We start from the raw sequence: 14,071 nt of genomic DNA on the forward strand, positions 1-14,071 counted from the left end.
TGAGAGGTGAGCGCCACTGGTCTGTAGTCGTTCAGCTCACTGGGGCAGTTCTTTTTGGGAACTGGAACGATGCATGACGTCTTCCAGAGGGTGGGCACTCTTCCCAGCTGCAGGCTGAGGTTGAAGATCCTTTGAAGTAGTTCACCCAGTTCTGCAGCACAGGTCTTCAGGAGTCGGGGGCACAGCTTGTCTGGGCCCGCTGCTTTCCTTGGCTGTAGCTTCCTCAGTAGACCTCTGACCTGGTCCGCAGAGATGACTAATGTCTGCGTAGAGGTGGTGGAAAGGGGTGCTGCCATGGCTGGGGGGGAGGTTGGGAGGTTCGTTGAGGGGAGCAGAATATATATATATATATATATATGTATATATATATACATATATATATATATATATATATATATATATATATATATATTGTTGTGGTCTGATATCCGGATCATTCAAACAGTCAAACAGCAGCCTGCTAGGCCACTTCCACCTGCACCACGGCTAGCACCTGTAACTAGCCCTAGCTCAAGCCTGGTATTCACACCAGCACCTGACTCAAGCCTGGTTCTCACACCAGCATCGGACTCTCGCCTGGTTCATAAACCAGCACCTGCTCCTAGGCAGGAGCCCACTCCAGCACCTGCTCCTAGGCTGGAGCCCACTCCAGCACCTGCTCCTAGGCTGGAGCCAACTCCAGCACCTGCTTTAAGGCTGGATCTTACTCCAGCACCAGCTCTGGGGCTCGAGCCCACACCAGCACCTGCTCCGGGGCTGGAGCCCACACCAGCACCTGCTCCGGGGCTGGAGCCCACACCAGCGCCTGCTCCGCGGCTGGGGCCCACACCAGCGCCTGCTTCGACAATTACCCCTGTCTCCATGTCGACGACAACTACGCCTGTCTCCACGACGATGCTGCCTTCTTCGGCTGCAGCAAGCGCACCTGCTTCCACGGCGACGACGACGCTTCCGCCTTCTACATCCACGGCGACGACGCCGCTGCCTGCTTCCTCGACGATGACTGCTCCGCCTCCTGCTTCCACGGCAATGACGATGCCGCCTCCTGCTTCTTCAACGACGACGAATCCACATCCTGCTTCCACTGCAACGACGACGCCGCCTCCTGCTTCTTCCACGATGACGTCTCAGCATCCTCGAGCTGGCCTGCTGCGCAAGCAGCAATCTGGGGCCTGGAGGCAATCCTCTCAGAAAACTCTACGGCTGCTCAACTTCTCGGCGGCCACCGATGTGGCATTTTCGAGGTCGCCCACCAAGACTTTCGCGGCAGTGGCGTTCCATCCGCCACAGCCACCTGACTTATCCTCTGTGGATTCGAGGACACACGACCTGGCGACCCTCCGCAATGGCCACCCTCTGCAACTCCCTTCGCTTGTGGACTTTTTTGTTGTGGAGGTGGACATCTAGGATCTGTCCTTTTTTTTGGGGGGGGGGGGGTCCTGTTGTGATCCGATATCCGGATCATTCCATATTTATGTTTTGTTCCATTTTTGTATCACATTCTGTTGTTTGGACTTCCTTATTTCCTGTTTATTCTGTTACCATGGTAGCTTATTAGTTCACCTACCCCTTGCGTTCTACGCACACATGTTCCTCGTCATCACCTCCCTTATTTAAGTTCGCCCCTTTTTGTCATTCATTGGCGGACTCTAGTTTGCTTTCACGCAACTGCTGATGACTTGTTTTTTCATGGCCTTTCTCGCTAGCTTCCACGCTAAGCTTCATTTTATTTCTACCTTTCATGGTAGTTGTTTTGTTTTTTCCTTTTTTGTGCCTTCGTGCTATGTATACAGTTTCTGTTCATATTCCTAGCCTCCATGCTAGTGCCATTTGTTTACCTTTCTGTTAGCACCAGTGTTTTTGTTTCTTAGCATTTTATTCGTTAAACAAATACTTATTATCTTACCTCAAGCTGTGTTTTTGCCCGACACATCCTCGGAGGAACAAATCCAGCATCGTTATGCCACAAAAGGCTCATATATATATATATATATATATATATATATATATATATATATATACATATATATATATATATATATATATATATATATATATATATATATATATATATATATATATATATATATATATATATATATATATATATATATATATATATAAGAAATACTTGCATTTCAGTGAATACTAGCTATAAATATACTCCTTCCCACGTAACCGCCGTATCGGTTCAAAACTAAGAAGATCTAAGTTTGTTTTACTGGAGCGCTGCATTGTCGTCTTTCTGATTCTTCCTGTGTCACAAGGAATAGAAGAGGTGCGTGTGTGTGGGGCGGGGGGTGTCTGTGTTTACTAACAAGACATCATTCGGGAGCCGAAGGCGAGTTTCTTAACATGGAGATATACTCACTACTTTTCCTTTGTCGAGCACAAAGAAAATAACATTTTAGTTAAATGTAAGTTGTGTGTTGGATCAAAAATCTACTGCCCAAAACAGCAATTCAAATCTGCTGAAACAACTACAAAAGCAACATGCTTCGACAAAGCTAGTAAAGAGAGACACAGACTCCGATGCCACTTCACCTCCACCTCCACTTGAGGATTTTAACAGAGGGACTGCTAACCAGGACAACATTGATAGAGCCATTGCAGCGTATGTGCTAGAAGACATGCTGTTACGTTCGGAACTCATGGTGGATGCGCGAGGTGTCACCCCAAGATGCAGCAGGACCAGGACAGGCAGGAATTGCAGGTAGTAACTTGGTTTAATACAAAAAGTAAAAACACTGGTACAAAAACTGACAAAATGAAGCGCGTGCCAACGCACGGGAAGCTAATGCTAAAATTAGCATGCAGTCTAAAAAGTCAAAGAAGCGCGTGCCGAGCGCACGCGAAGCTAAGGCAAATTATAGCAAAGGTACAAGAAATTTAGGAAATACTAACGTGACAGTAGCTTACCACAAACAAACCATCCAAAATGAACTAATGTAGCAGGCAGGTTTAAATACTTGCAAAAACAATTACCAACAGGTGTGCGTAGAATCAAGAGCAGGTGGTACAAATTAGAAACCATGGAGACAAGATAAACAAGGAAGTACACACACAAACTCAGCACCGTAAGAGTCCAAATAATCAAAAAACCAAAACTAAATTAAAAAAACAGACTAAGGATGTGATCCGGGATGCGGATCACAACATGACCCCCCCCAAGGGACAGATCCCAGATGCCCCCCCCCCCCCCAAAAAAAATGAATCGGGCGAGGACTAGGGCTAGAACTAGAACTAGGACTAAGACAAGGACTAGGATTTGAACTAAGACTTGGACTTGGGCAAGGACTATGACAATGACTATCAGGTGCAACCCGTGGTGCAGCTAGCCATAGTGTAGGTGGAGGTGGTCTAACTGGAGGTTGCGGTTTAACAGGACGGAACACCGGTGGAGGAGGCCGCGCAGGGAGTTGCAGCTTAGTGGGTCGCAGCTGTACTACTTCCGTAGCACAGCTACTATCACAAGCACACCCCCTCAAGACGCGGATCCCAGACGCGCTCCCCGTGGTCAGAGACTGACATAACGCTGAAGAACTTTAAATTTAGAAGAAAAATTATCATGAGGATTGACTACTGAATTAGCTGTTTGTGTGGGCGGCTTGCATTGGGAGTTGACCGCATCTAACAAAAATCCTTGGGGTGTGACGTCATCCCGAATGGGCGGGGAGACGTCAACACAGGGAAGTGACTGGTACTGACTAGGCTTATAATTGATAATATTGTCCTTGTAAAGCTTCATCAAAGCGTGCAAGTCCTTAGTGGATAAGTGAGGAAATGAAGTAGAAAATAATTCCTCATCACTGCTATTCTCAAAAAATTGCTGAGAAAAGGAATCCCCAAAAAAATCTTATGTGACGTCATAGGGGGCGTTACCGGAGTGACGTCACCGTGATTGACAGGGGAGCCGGAGGTTTGCTCTGGCCTCACAGCGCTGTCAGAAGAGGGTTTAGTAACAATTATCTTATATGCTCTTTTATTCTAGACTTCTGGAGTGTTTAATTATCACATTACTCGAAATGTATAGACTATGAAGTTCACAAACATAAAGAGGGATCATAGTGGGCCAGGCCAAACTTTCCTTTTCTCTAAACTAAAACTTGGGAAATGCGTAGTGTTCTGGGTTTCAATACTGTGTTGATCTCCTAAAGACGTGATTTTATTTCACAATTCTTAGAGAGAAAAAAACGCCTGGTTAGGCGTGTGTATAGCAGTATGTGTGCGGTATATAGTGACATGACATATATGGTAATCATGTCATGTGTGCCTTCCTTGGGTGAAGCCAGGTTTACAGCTATGTTGTGACATGTTGTGACATGTTGTTATTATGGGGTTTGGTACTTATGTATGTTATGTTGCAGCTATTTAAAATAGTTTTGTCAATTTGTTCTGGCCCAAAATAAATTGGCCCTTTGAAACACATCTTTTTCTTTGTGTGTTGTATGTAGACCACATTGCTTAGCATTGTTCAGTGATGCAAATGCATGTCCAGTTGATCAACAGATTGTATTATTCTCCAGTGCAATAACAGTACTGACATGAAGGCTAAAAGGGAATTAATTGGAGCCTTAAAAAAGAAAAGAAAAAAAAAAGTAACTAAATAGTTACTTTTCACAGTAACGCATTACTTTTTGGTGTAAGTAACTGAGTTAGTAACTGAGTTACTTTTGAAATAAAGTAACTAGTAACTGTACCTTGTTACTGTTTTTCAGTAATTAACCCAACACTGCCTGTCTCTCATAATGATTGTGAACAATAACTAAAATTCCAAAAAAAGTGCAGTTCTCTTTTAAGACCTTGGCACCAAGCGCTAAGACGAACATGAACTGATGACAATTGCTCAGATGAGAGGACAAACGTCTTCTAAGACAACTGATCAGTTGTATGCTTTGAGAATAACAATAACCTGATGAATGAGAACACTCACAGGCATATTCATCTTCAAATATAAAAAAATGCCCATTCTATAAATGTGACATGCTTCCAGTATTTTTATTTTTTTTAAACACAACATTTATCCCTGAATATGTTTTATGAAGTAAATGGGCAAACATCCCTTCCATTTTCTACCGCTTATTCCCTTTCGGGGTCGCGGGGGGCGCTGGCGCCTATCTCAGCTACAATCGGGCGGAAGGCAGGGTACACCCTGGACAAGTCGCCACCTCATCGCAGGGCATGGGCAAACATATCATGTCAAATATATTTATTTTCCGCGAGTCAAGTCAATGTCGTCACAGACGTCTGTCTACAGGTTCTAGCTAATGGCTTAACTGGGGAGAGAAACTTTCAGGACGAGGATGGGAACTGACGTGTGTTGTGGGGTTAAAAGGTTGTTTGAATGTTCCCGGAAAAGAGAGCGAGACACAGAGATTGAGCCTGTTGTATGAGAACGTTGCATGATGTGAAATAAAGAATAACAAACTGGGAATCTGTTTGGGACTCCATTCCTTCGGATGTTACAATATTGACAGTTGGCACAGCACGGAGAAGGTCTATGGTGTTGACGTAATGTATCATGGGGGAATCCGGGGTAATAATTTGGCGGAAGGCTGTGACTCTTGCATTGTTTTGAAGATAAACTGTCATCTAATGGCATAGACTCATGTAACACCCGGTCCATGTGTCTGTTCATTCTCGTTTGTAAAAACATAAGTATCTTATCCAGCGTGACTCTTTTCACGGACAACCCTTGCTCTTGTGTCGTTTTAAAGACAAAATCCGTCGACTGATTTCTAGCTTGGCGCGATTATTGGTTTATGTTTCAACACTGAATTAATCTAAGGATTCACAGGTGAATCTTATCTATGGAGGGGCCTGTAACCGACGAAGCAAAACTGGCCACTTCTAGTACTGTATATTCTGTAACATCAGTTTATTGTTAACAGCTCTAGTAAGTAGACTAGGTGTAATTATTGAATATGATTACAATCGAGAGTGAGATTACTAATTCAGTGGTTATATCTGATTAGGCCCTTGCCCCCTCTGTCGTGGAAAAGTTGGGTCCTTGGATAAAAAATGTCAGGAACCCTTGTCTTAGAAAACGTTTCGCCTCTCATTCAAGTAGGCTTCATCAGTTTAGGCTCATAGCAGAGTGATTGATTGTAGGGCACGGACGAAGTTTCAATCCAGCAAGTCCAGGAGCATATCTATCGTCAAGGGGGAACTCACAAACCAGAGGTTCTACATCGAAAGTACTCCCATTCCGTTAGTGTCAGAGCTGCCAGTCAAGAGTCTAGGAGATTGTACAACGCAAGTCTCAAAGACTCGAACCAGAGCAATCAGCTGAGGGAAGAAACCGTCAAAGGCCTTGTCCGCATTGACAAGACCTTACTTCCTGGCAAGTTGAAACTGTGGTACCTAAAATTTGGATTGCTCCCCCGTTTGATGTGGCCACTAACAGTCTACGAGATCCCCATGTCCAAAGTCGAAAAGCTGGAGAGAACAGTCAGTGCATACATCAAGAAGTGGTTTGGCCTTCCAAGGTGCCTCAGTATCATCAGCCTATATGGTCATGGTGCCCTGGAACTGCCCATCTCTAGCCTCACGGAGGAGTTTGAATGCACCAAGGTGAGGCTGAGCATGACACTGACTGAGTCTCAAGATGAGGTGCTCCGAGCGGTTGCTCCCGGACTGGCAACCGGGAGGAAATGAATCCCATCTGAGGCTGTGAAACAAACCAAATCTGCTCTCAGGCATGGAGACATAGTAGGACAAGGGCAGCACGTAAGAGGTGGGTTTGGACTTGGGGCTAGTTGACCCACATGGCACAAGGCAACATCAGCCAAGAGGAGAAAGCTGGTAGTTGATCAGGTTTGACAACAAGAGGAGGCAGACAGATGTGCAACAGCAGTGGCACAGTCCAAACAGGGACAGTGGACTAGCTGGGAAAACCTGGAGCATTGTAAGCTCACATGGAAGGATCTTTGGGAAATGGAAGGGAGCCAAATCAGCTTCATCATCAGAGCCACTTACGATGTTGTTCCCACACCCAAGAACTTAAACCAGTGGTTTGGAGAAGAACCATCTTGTGCACTCTGTCGAAGCCCTGCAACACTCAGTCATATCCTCGCTGGCTGCAAAATCAGTTTGTCTCAAGGCCACTACACCTGGAGGCACAACCAGGTCTTAAGAAAACTGGTGATCATCCTGGAGTAAAGGATAAATAACAACAAAGCCCTCTCTCAGAGCAGGACAACTACCACCAAAACCATCTGCAAGAGTGGAGGCAACCCTTCTGGACTCTGCCCGGGACTGGAAAATGTATGTTGACTTGGACCAGAAACTAATTTTCCCGCCTGAAATCATTACAACTAGCTTCAGGCCGGACCTGGTCTTGTGGTCAACCTCCCAGAAGATTGTGTTCATTGTTGAACTAACTGTACCATGGGAAGCTGCAGTTGGTGAAGCATATGAGTGCAAACAGCTGAGGTATGCGGACATAGCAGCCAAGGTAGAGCAGCGCGGCTGGCGTGCCCGAGTGCTACCAGTTGAAGTCGGGTGCAGAGGTTTTGTTGCTACGTCCACAACCAAGCTCCTAAAAGGAATGGGATTGAGAGGTCAGGCCTTCCGGCGGGCTGTCAAATCGCTGTCGGATGCTGCTGAACGAAGTAGCATGTGGATATGGCTCTAGAGAAACGACCCAAACTGGGCTGCTAAATAACATCGAGGGGTAAAGGCTGAGGGGGGCACACCTGGGACGCCAGATGTCGCCTTTGAGCCCTCCGGAGGTGTCTTGGGCCTATCAACGAAACACCAATGAAGGAGGATGCCCACCTGAAGACCCCAGTGAAGCTTTTGCCCATAACCCCCAAATCCCCCACTCAACACTAAGTGCTGATTAATCTGAGGGATTGTATTATCTAGTCCTATGAGCGCAACTGTAGGCAAGACTAGGACTGAACAATTTTGGATAACAATATAATTGTGATGTTCTTCAATATTGTGAGTATGGATTTTTTTAAGGTACTCTTCCCATGTATTATTATATCATTAACAAACACAAGCAATAAATCGATCTTTATTATAATAAGCAATATGTATGAAACATACATTAGTCTTACTTTATATAATGCAATCATAAACTTCCTAGATTCTTTTACTTGCAGTCTTGTTAGCACAGCACTTTTATTGTAGAGGCCAGAAGTGTGTTGTTTGTCTTTAAACTCTTACCTGGCTTACACATGGCTGCAGGATCAGTGCCGCAGCTGCAAAGACTGACGATGGACAGACGACAATCATCCGTCCTACGTGTGTGTGTAATATATTTGAAATGACATAAATACAAAATATTTGACACCGCCTATTCAGCAACATCCTTTTATAAATTTATATTCCATGCTGGGTGACTAAAGGGGCTGATTAAAACACATTTGATTGATGTGTTTGGGTGTACTTTAATGTGTGTTTGTATTTTAACATAAAATTAAAAAAATATTAAAATATCTGCTATATGAAAAACTCTTCCTAAAATATAAATTGTTTGCCTCTTGAGCACAGTAAGTCCAGCCTCTCTGCCACGAGCGCACCTTAACATTGCTAAAAAAAAAAAGGAAATAACGTGGTTTGTATGTAGAGACACTAAACAAGTCCGACTGGTTCTAAGAATGCCCATAAAAAGTGGTAGGTGTCCCCTGCATGTTTAAAAACAGCAAAATGTAACAGTTAGGAGCATGATAAGGTGAATGTCCAGTAAATTGTTGAGTGTTTCCAGGGTGATACACACGCAAAATCCTCATTTATCAAGGCGGTCTCAACCAAATTTTCAATTGCACACGTAGTCTTAGTAGATTACACGCAACACGCCCACTAATGGTACACCCAATTTTATTGTTTGCACGTGCTGTTAAGCGCGTGGCATTTGGACCTTAGTAAATCAGGTCCTACAGTAAGTCGAATGCTTATAAAGTGACTCTGGAGAACATGGCTGTTTTCCTTTCTTCATATTATGCTTTCCCAACATCAGCGATCAGCTTTATTTTCAGGACCCTCACTTATATTAACTTACATAAATAATAAATGGTAAATGGGTTGTACTTGTATGGCGCTTTTCTACCTTTGACACTACTTCCACATTCACCCATTCACACACACATTCACACACTGAGAGAGGGAGCTGCCATGCATGGCGCTAACGAGCACCCATCAGGAGCAAGAATGAAGTGTCTTGCTCAAGGACACAACGGACGTGACGAGGTTGGTACTAGGTGGGGATTGAACTTGTGAAATGATAACTTGTGTATCCCGCCTGTTTCAGTCTCTGCTTATTGTTCCGCCCGGGATTCCAACCTGGCATTGGAAATTAGCGTGTTTGCTACCGGGCTAGCAACCAGAGGAGCCAACATGTATTTTACTTTATTATCAACATCAAATACTGTGCTATTATTACACAACATTTGTTTAAAACAATGTACTTGTAAAAAGGTTATTGACAGTGTCCTTGTTTCAACCTTATGGTGTATCTTCAGCTGTGCACAGCACGTTGCGCAGACATTTTTGTTGTCTTTGTTTCTGTAACGTTTACAACAATGTAATGCCCCTACTAACTCAGGCTGGGTAATGACTGCGCTAATGTGAGCAGCACTCACGTCGCTTACGTGAGCAGCACTCACGTGAACACAGAAAACATTGATATTGGGAAGTTTTTCCAACAAACAATACAGAAACAAATTGACAACAACACAAGTTGTGATGAAACGGATGATGATACAGGTTCGTGAATTTCATTTGAAAAGTGTCTGCTTACTATGAATAAGGATAGTGCAAATAAAGCGAAGGAGAGCAAGATAATGATATTTACAAAGTTATATTTAAGAATCCAAACACGCTTGGATAGTTTAACAATCGGTTACTAGTATAATCCAATGCATTTTGTTATAAGAGATTTTGAAAGTTGAGATGCCTGACATATATATATATATATTTTTTAAAACCACCAATTTTTGGAGCATGCTATGAACAAATCCATCACTTATCTGGGCTAAGGTCCGTCTGGATCTTCCTAATATGTCACTGTTCGATGCTGCAGCTGCAATCCGACAAAATATTTTCTATATTTTCGGCAATTGAGAACATATAATGTAACTTTGGTCAATGAAATGTGAGGGGTGCACCATGTACTCACTTTTGAGAGATTCTGTTTAACACTCATTTCTGGTTGTTTTAAGCGGCTAAATCTGGAAAAAATATATCAAATACATTTTCCCAAATTTTCTGGACCTAAATGTAGCATCTAACATTTGTCACACAAAATGTTAAGCATGGAAGTGTTTGAGGGTAAAGGAACTTGCATGAGATGGTGCATTGTTCTCATTTCCTTCCTTTAGGTGTGGGAAATACCAGTTAATTACAGACATTCGGTTTACACTGATGTTTGACCAGCAAATGCAGTAGTAACACACATTTGTAATTATTTTGCCAAACACTTTTCCTCACGTTTTTGGCCAAACTCAATGAACAAGGTAAGCAAAGGCACAGCCCCAGGAACTAAAAGAAGTTCAAAAGTGCCATATATAACACAGTAAGAATATTGAAAAACTTACTCATCGTCTTTGGTCTTGTTGTCCGCAGGTATACTTGCACTTTTGTCGTTGTCTTTTGATTGACAGCCCATAGCAAGATACTGGGCGACGAGAGGCTGTACTAAGCTATCCATCTGCGTTCTCTTTGATGGGAGCATCTGATCACTTTGTCTGCCTCACTGGTGCTCAGCGCTCAGCAGCACACACACACACACACACACACACACACACACACACGTACACACACGCACGCAAGCGCGTGCGCGGAAACACTCAGACACACACGCACACGCACACTCGTCAATGGACGTGACACAAGCAACAAGCAACATAGCAACATTCAGCCGCAGCTTGTCTGTGGGCGGGAGGCAGGCTGCACTGTGGCCAGCATGGCATTACCTCCTCTCCAAGGTGGGCAGAGGAACTCCTCTCATCAGCGTCACTTTTGCTTGATTAAAGTTGCTGAAATATTTGCCATATTTGTACAATACCTTACACCAAATGAATGTGTTCCACAAACTCTCAATGTTTCCGCCCCTCAACAGTGATGAGGTCTCAGAAACCATGCACATTTTCAAATATTTTGTGTCAAGGGGTGAAAAACCTCTGTGGAATATAATCCTGTTTGTGTGAATGCAGAGTGAGACAGTGTCACATTTAATTAACAATGTGTAGGATCAGAAGCAGTAATGTCAAGATTAATCTGGATCTAATCCATTTTGTGGATTTGTCAGTAATTTACCAGTAAATTAAAATGGAAAATTTAATATCAGTCCATTTTTTTCCAGTTAGGTTGTATTTGCACTGGGAATGCAGAGTGTAAAAGTTGTATTGTCAAACCAATTTAAATCCAGATCAGATCCATGTTGCGCCTTTGACAGCAATTTAACATGTTTGGATCATGTCAAAATAAATTAGCAATAGGGCACACGCTGTAATGACAAACAAAGAATAATCTGAATCTGATCCAGTGTGTCTATTTGTCAATAAATTAAAATGGACAATCCATTATCTGACAATGTCTATGAATTGTCAAATCAAGTTTAATCCAGATTGTATCCCATTTACATTATACAGTATTATTTTCTTCATGTAAAATCCTGTTTAACATGATGAATCCCTTATGTTTGTATTAAATAGTATCCAATGGGAATTAAATTGCAATGTATGCATGTTTTATGTGTATGGCCATCTAAAAATTACAGACGGATCTGGTCAAGTTTTTGTGTTTGGCAGCAGTTTAAATCAAACACGGAAAATGCAACTTAATATGTTCAAACATTGTTACACTATATTGTTTTTATTACATCAAGTGTAATCAACCACGTACAGTAGAGGGTCAGAAAAGGAAAATTTCAAACCAGTCTTAATCCAGATCTGTTCGAGTCTGTGCCTTTGTCAGTCATTTCATTTTAAAATAACAAAAAAATCCTGTTTGCAATGGAAAATCTAATTCTAAACTCTAAAATTCTTAACCACTTTAAATGAAAACACAATGTGATGTAACTGGGTTTAAGGTTTTAATGTCTAACTAAATTCAAACCAGATCAGGTCCAGCTTTTGGACTTTAAGTATTACAAATTTTAAATGGAATATCTTGTTTTGCATGATCAATCGTTTTTGTCTCTTTCAAATCGTAACTAATATGTACAGAATTGCTGTCAATCTATCTCAAACCAAGATGAATTTTCATCTGATCCAGTTTTTTGGCAGCCATTTAAGTTTAGATGGAAACTCCAGTGTTTTGTCATAACCAGTTTGAGTGAAATTGATAATGCGTCTGATACCAATTGGGCATTTGGCTAAAATTAAAAAAAAAAACAATTAATTTAGAAATGTTTAATTTAAACAGTTATCTCTGTCATATCAAATCCAATTTGAATTAAACTGAAATGTGTATTGAGGGTCAAAGGTCGTTAAGCCGAATTGTGTGGTCAAAACCAAGTCACATACAGATATGATGATACTGTACCTCTCTATTCTCATCCACTGTCCTAAGTTTACATATTCAAGTAATTATTAATTAATATTATATTACATTATATTAGAAACTGTTCATCAATTATCATGATGACTCTGCATACAATGTGCAGCTGCTAACAGGTTTGCGTGAATTAAGCCTGCCCCCGTGTGGCTACTTGCAGGCCTAAATATAATCATTGTTTACCCCATTACAACTCACACACATAGAATAAAACCTCTTATTTTATTCTAAAAGTGCATCATATTATACATTTTATTTTATGCTATATTTCTACTGAAAGACAAACACAATACAGATGGTGGCATTCGTCATCCGGGCTCAGGCCTCTTTGGAGTCACTGGGAATTTACACAACTAAATTAATGTGCAAAGTTGGGTCATATCATCAATGTAAAATCCGCTGAAATCCAGCTTTAGTTTTATTTTATATTTGCATTTCAAGTGCCTGATTTTGTAATAATTGTCTTTATTTTAAACAAGAGAGGAACAATGGAGTCATTTACAACTTACAACTATTTTCCAAATACTCGTCTTGTTCTTGAAGGCAACATCCAAACTTGGTTTATGACCAAGCCACGGATTCGTGTTTAGGCATTGTCAAGTGTATCTGATAAGTTAGTGTTACATAAAAATAATATTTCAAAAGGATGATTGACGACAGCCAATTTATAAGTATCTTCAAAGGGAGACGTATTAAATTGACACTCAAGTCTTCGTCTTATCTGGGTGTCGTGCAGCGCATTGACGCTAACAAGGCGTTGGTCCTTACGAATGGTCAGTCATATCATTATCAATTGTCTTTTTATTTACTAAACTATTTTCGTACATTTGCTTGAAGATAACATATGATTACCGACTGCATTACAATGAATGCCAGAAGAGGCCTAAAGCACACCTCTGGATATCAACTATTTATTAAATGTGTTTTAGTCATAAATGGCAGCAATGGATGTGAAATTCCCGGTTCGAGATTGTTCTTTGGTCCTGACATTCTTAATGGTAAGTACATTCACTTTATATAACAGTGAGGTAAAATTAAAGCTATGCTTGGAATACACAGACGTGGCAAGACGGGTAAATTCCATAAAATTACTAATTGTGCGTGTGTGTGTGTGTCTGTCAATCAACAGTTGAATTTACCAATGAAGAGGACATAGAGAATGGGTAAGTTAACAGTCAGGTTTGGTTGATCGAACCAAATATCGAACATTTAGCAACCAAATGTGGTATCTGTATTTGCTCAATACCAGCGTGTTGAATTCTGGTCTATGTTTAGTTGTATCCATCCATTGCTTACCGCTTATTCCCTTTGGGGTCCCTGGTGCCTATCTCAGCTACAATCGGGCTGAAGGCGGTGTACACCCTGGACAAGACGCCACCTCATCGCAGGGCCCACACAGATAGACAACATTCACACTCACATAGGGCCAATTTAGTGTTGCCAATCAACCTATCCCCAGGTGCATGTCTTTGGAGGTGGGAGGAAGCCGGAGTACCCGGGGGGAACCCACACAGTCACGGGGAGGACATGCAAACTCCACACAGAAAGATCCCGAGCCCGGGAT

The 14,071-nt window shown here is 42.1% G+C and overlaps 2 protein-coding genes across 4 annotated transcripts in view; one reads left to right on the plus strand and one right to left on the minus strand.

Annotated features, from left to right (window-relative positions):
- The window catches only part of LOC133549563 (RAS guanyl-releasing protein 1-like), a 78,517-nt gene extending 67,639 nt beyond the window's left edge, over positions 1–10,878 (minus strand). Inside the window, exon 1 of the mRNA XM_061895089.1 lies at positions 10,545–10,878. Coding sequence (XP_061751073.1) covers positions 10,545–10,681 — 137 coding nt within the window. The 5' untranslated portion in view covers positions 10,682–10,878. The remainder of the gene's footprint in view (positions 1–10,544) is intronic.
- Positions 1–14,071, plus strand: part of LOC133549564 (piRNA biogenesis protein EXD1-like) — a 47,926-nt gene that overhangs the window by 13,525 nt on the left and 20,330 nt on the right. The window contains exons 1-3 of one of the 3 annotated variants that reach the window (XM_061895093.1): positions 11,610–13,280; positions 13,437–13,505; positions 13,637–13,670. In XM_061895093.1, the coding sequence (XP_061751077.1) occupies positions 13,154–13,280; positions 13,437–13,505; positions 13,637–13,670 (230 nt within the window). In that variant the 5' untranslated portion in view covers positions 11,610–13,153. Of the gene's footprint in view, positions 1–11,609; positions 13,281–13,344; positions 13,506–13,636; positions 13,671–14,071 lie in introns of those variants that run through there. The other 2 variants (XM_061895094.1, XM_061895095.1) reach the window with 2 other exon arrangements.

This window comes from Nerophis ophidion, linkage group LG03 (assembly GCF_033978795.1).
Source record: "Nerophis ophidion isolate RoL-2023_Sa linkage group LG03, RoL_Noph_v1.0, whole genome shotgun sequence".
Classification (NCBI taxonomy): Eukaryota; Metazoa; Chordata; class Actinopteri; order Syngnathiformes; family Syngnathidae; genus Nerophis; species Nerophis ophidion.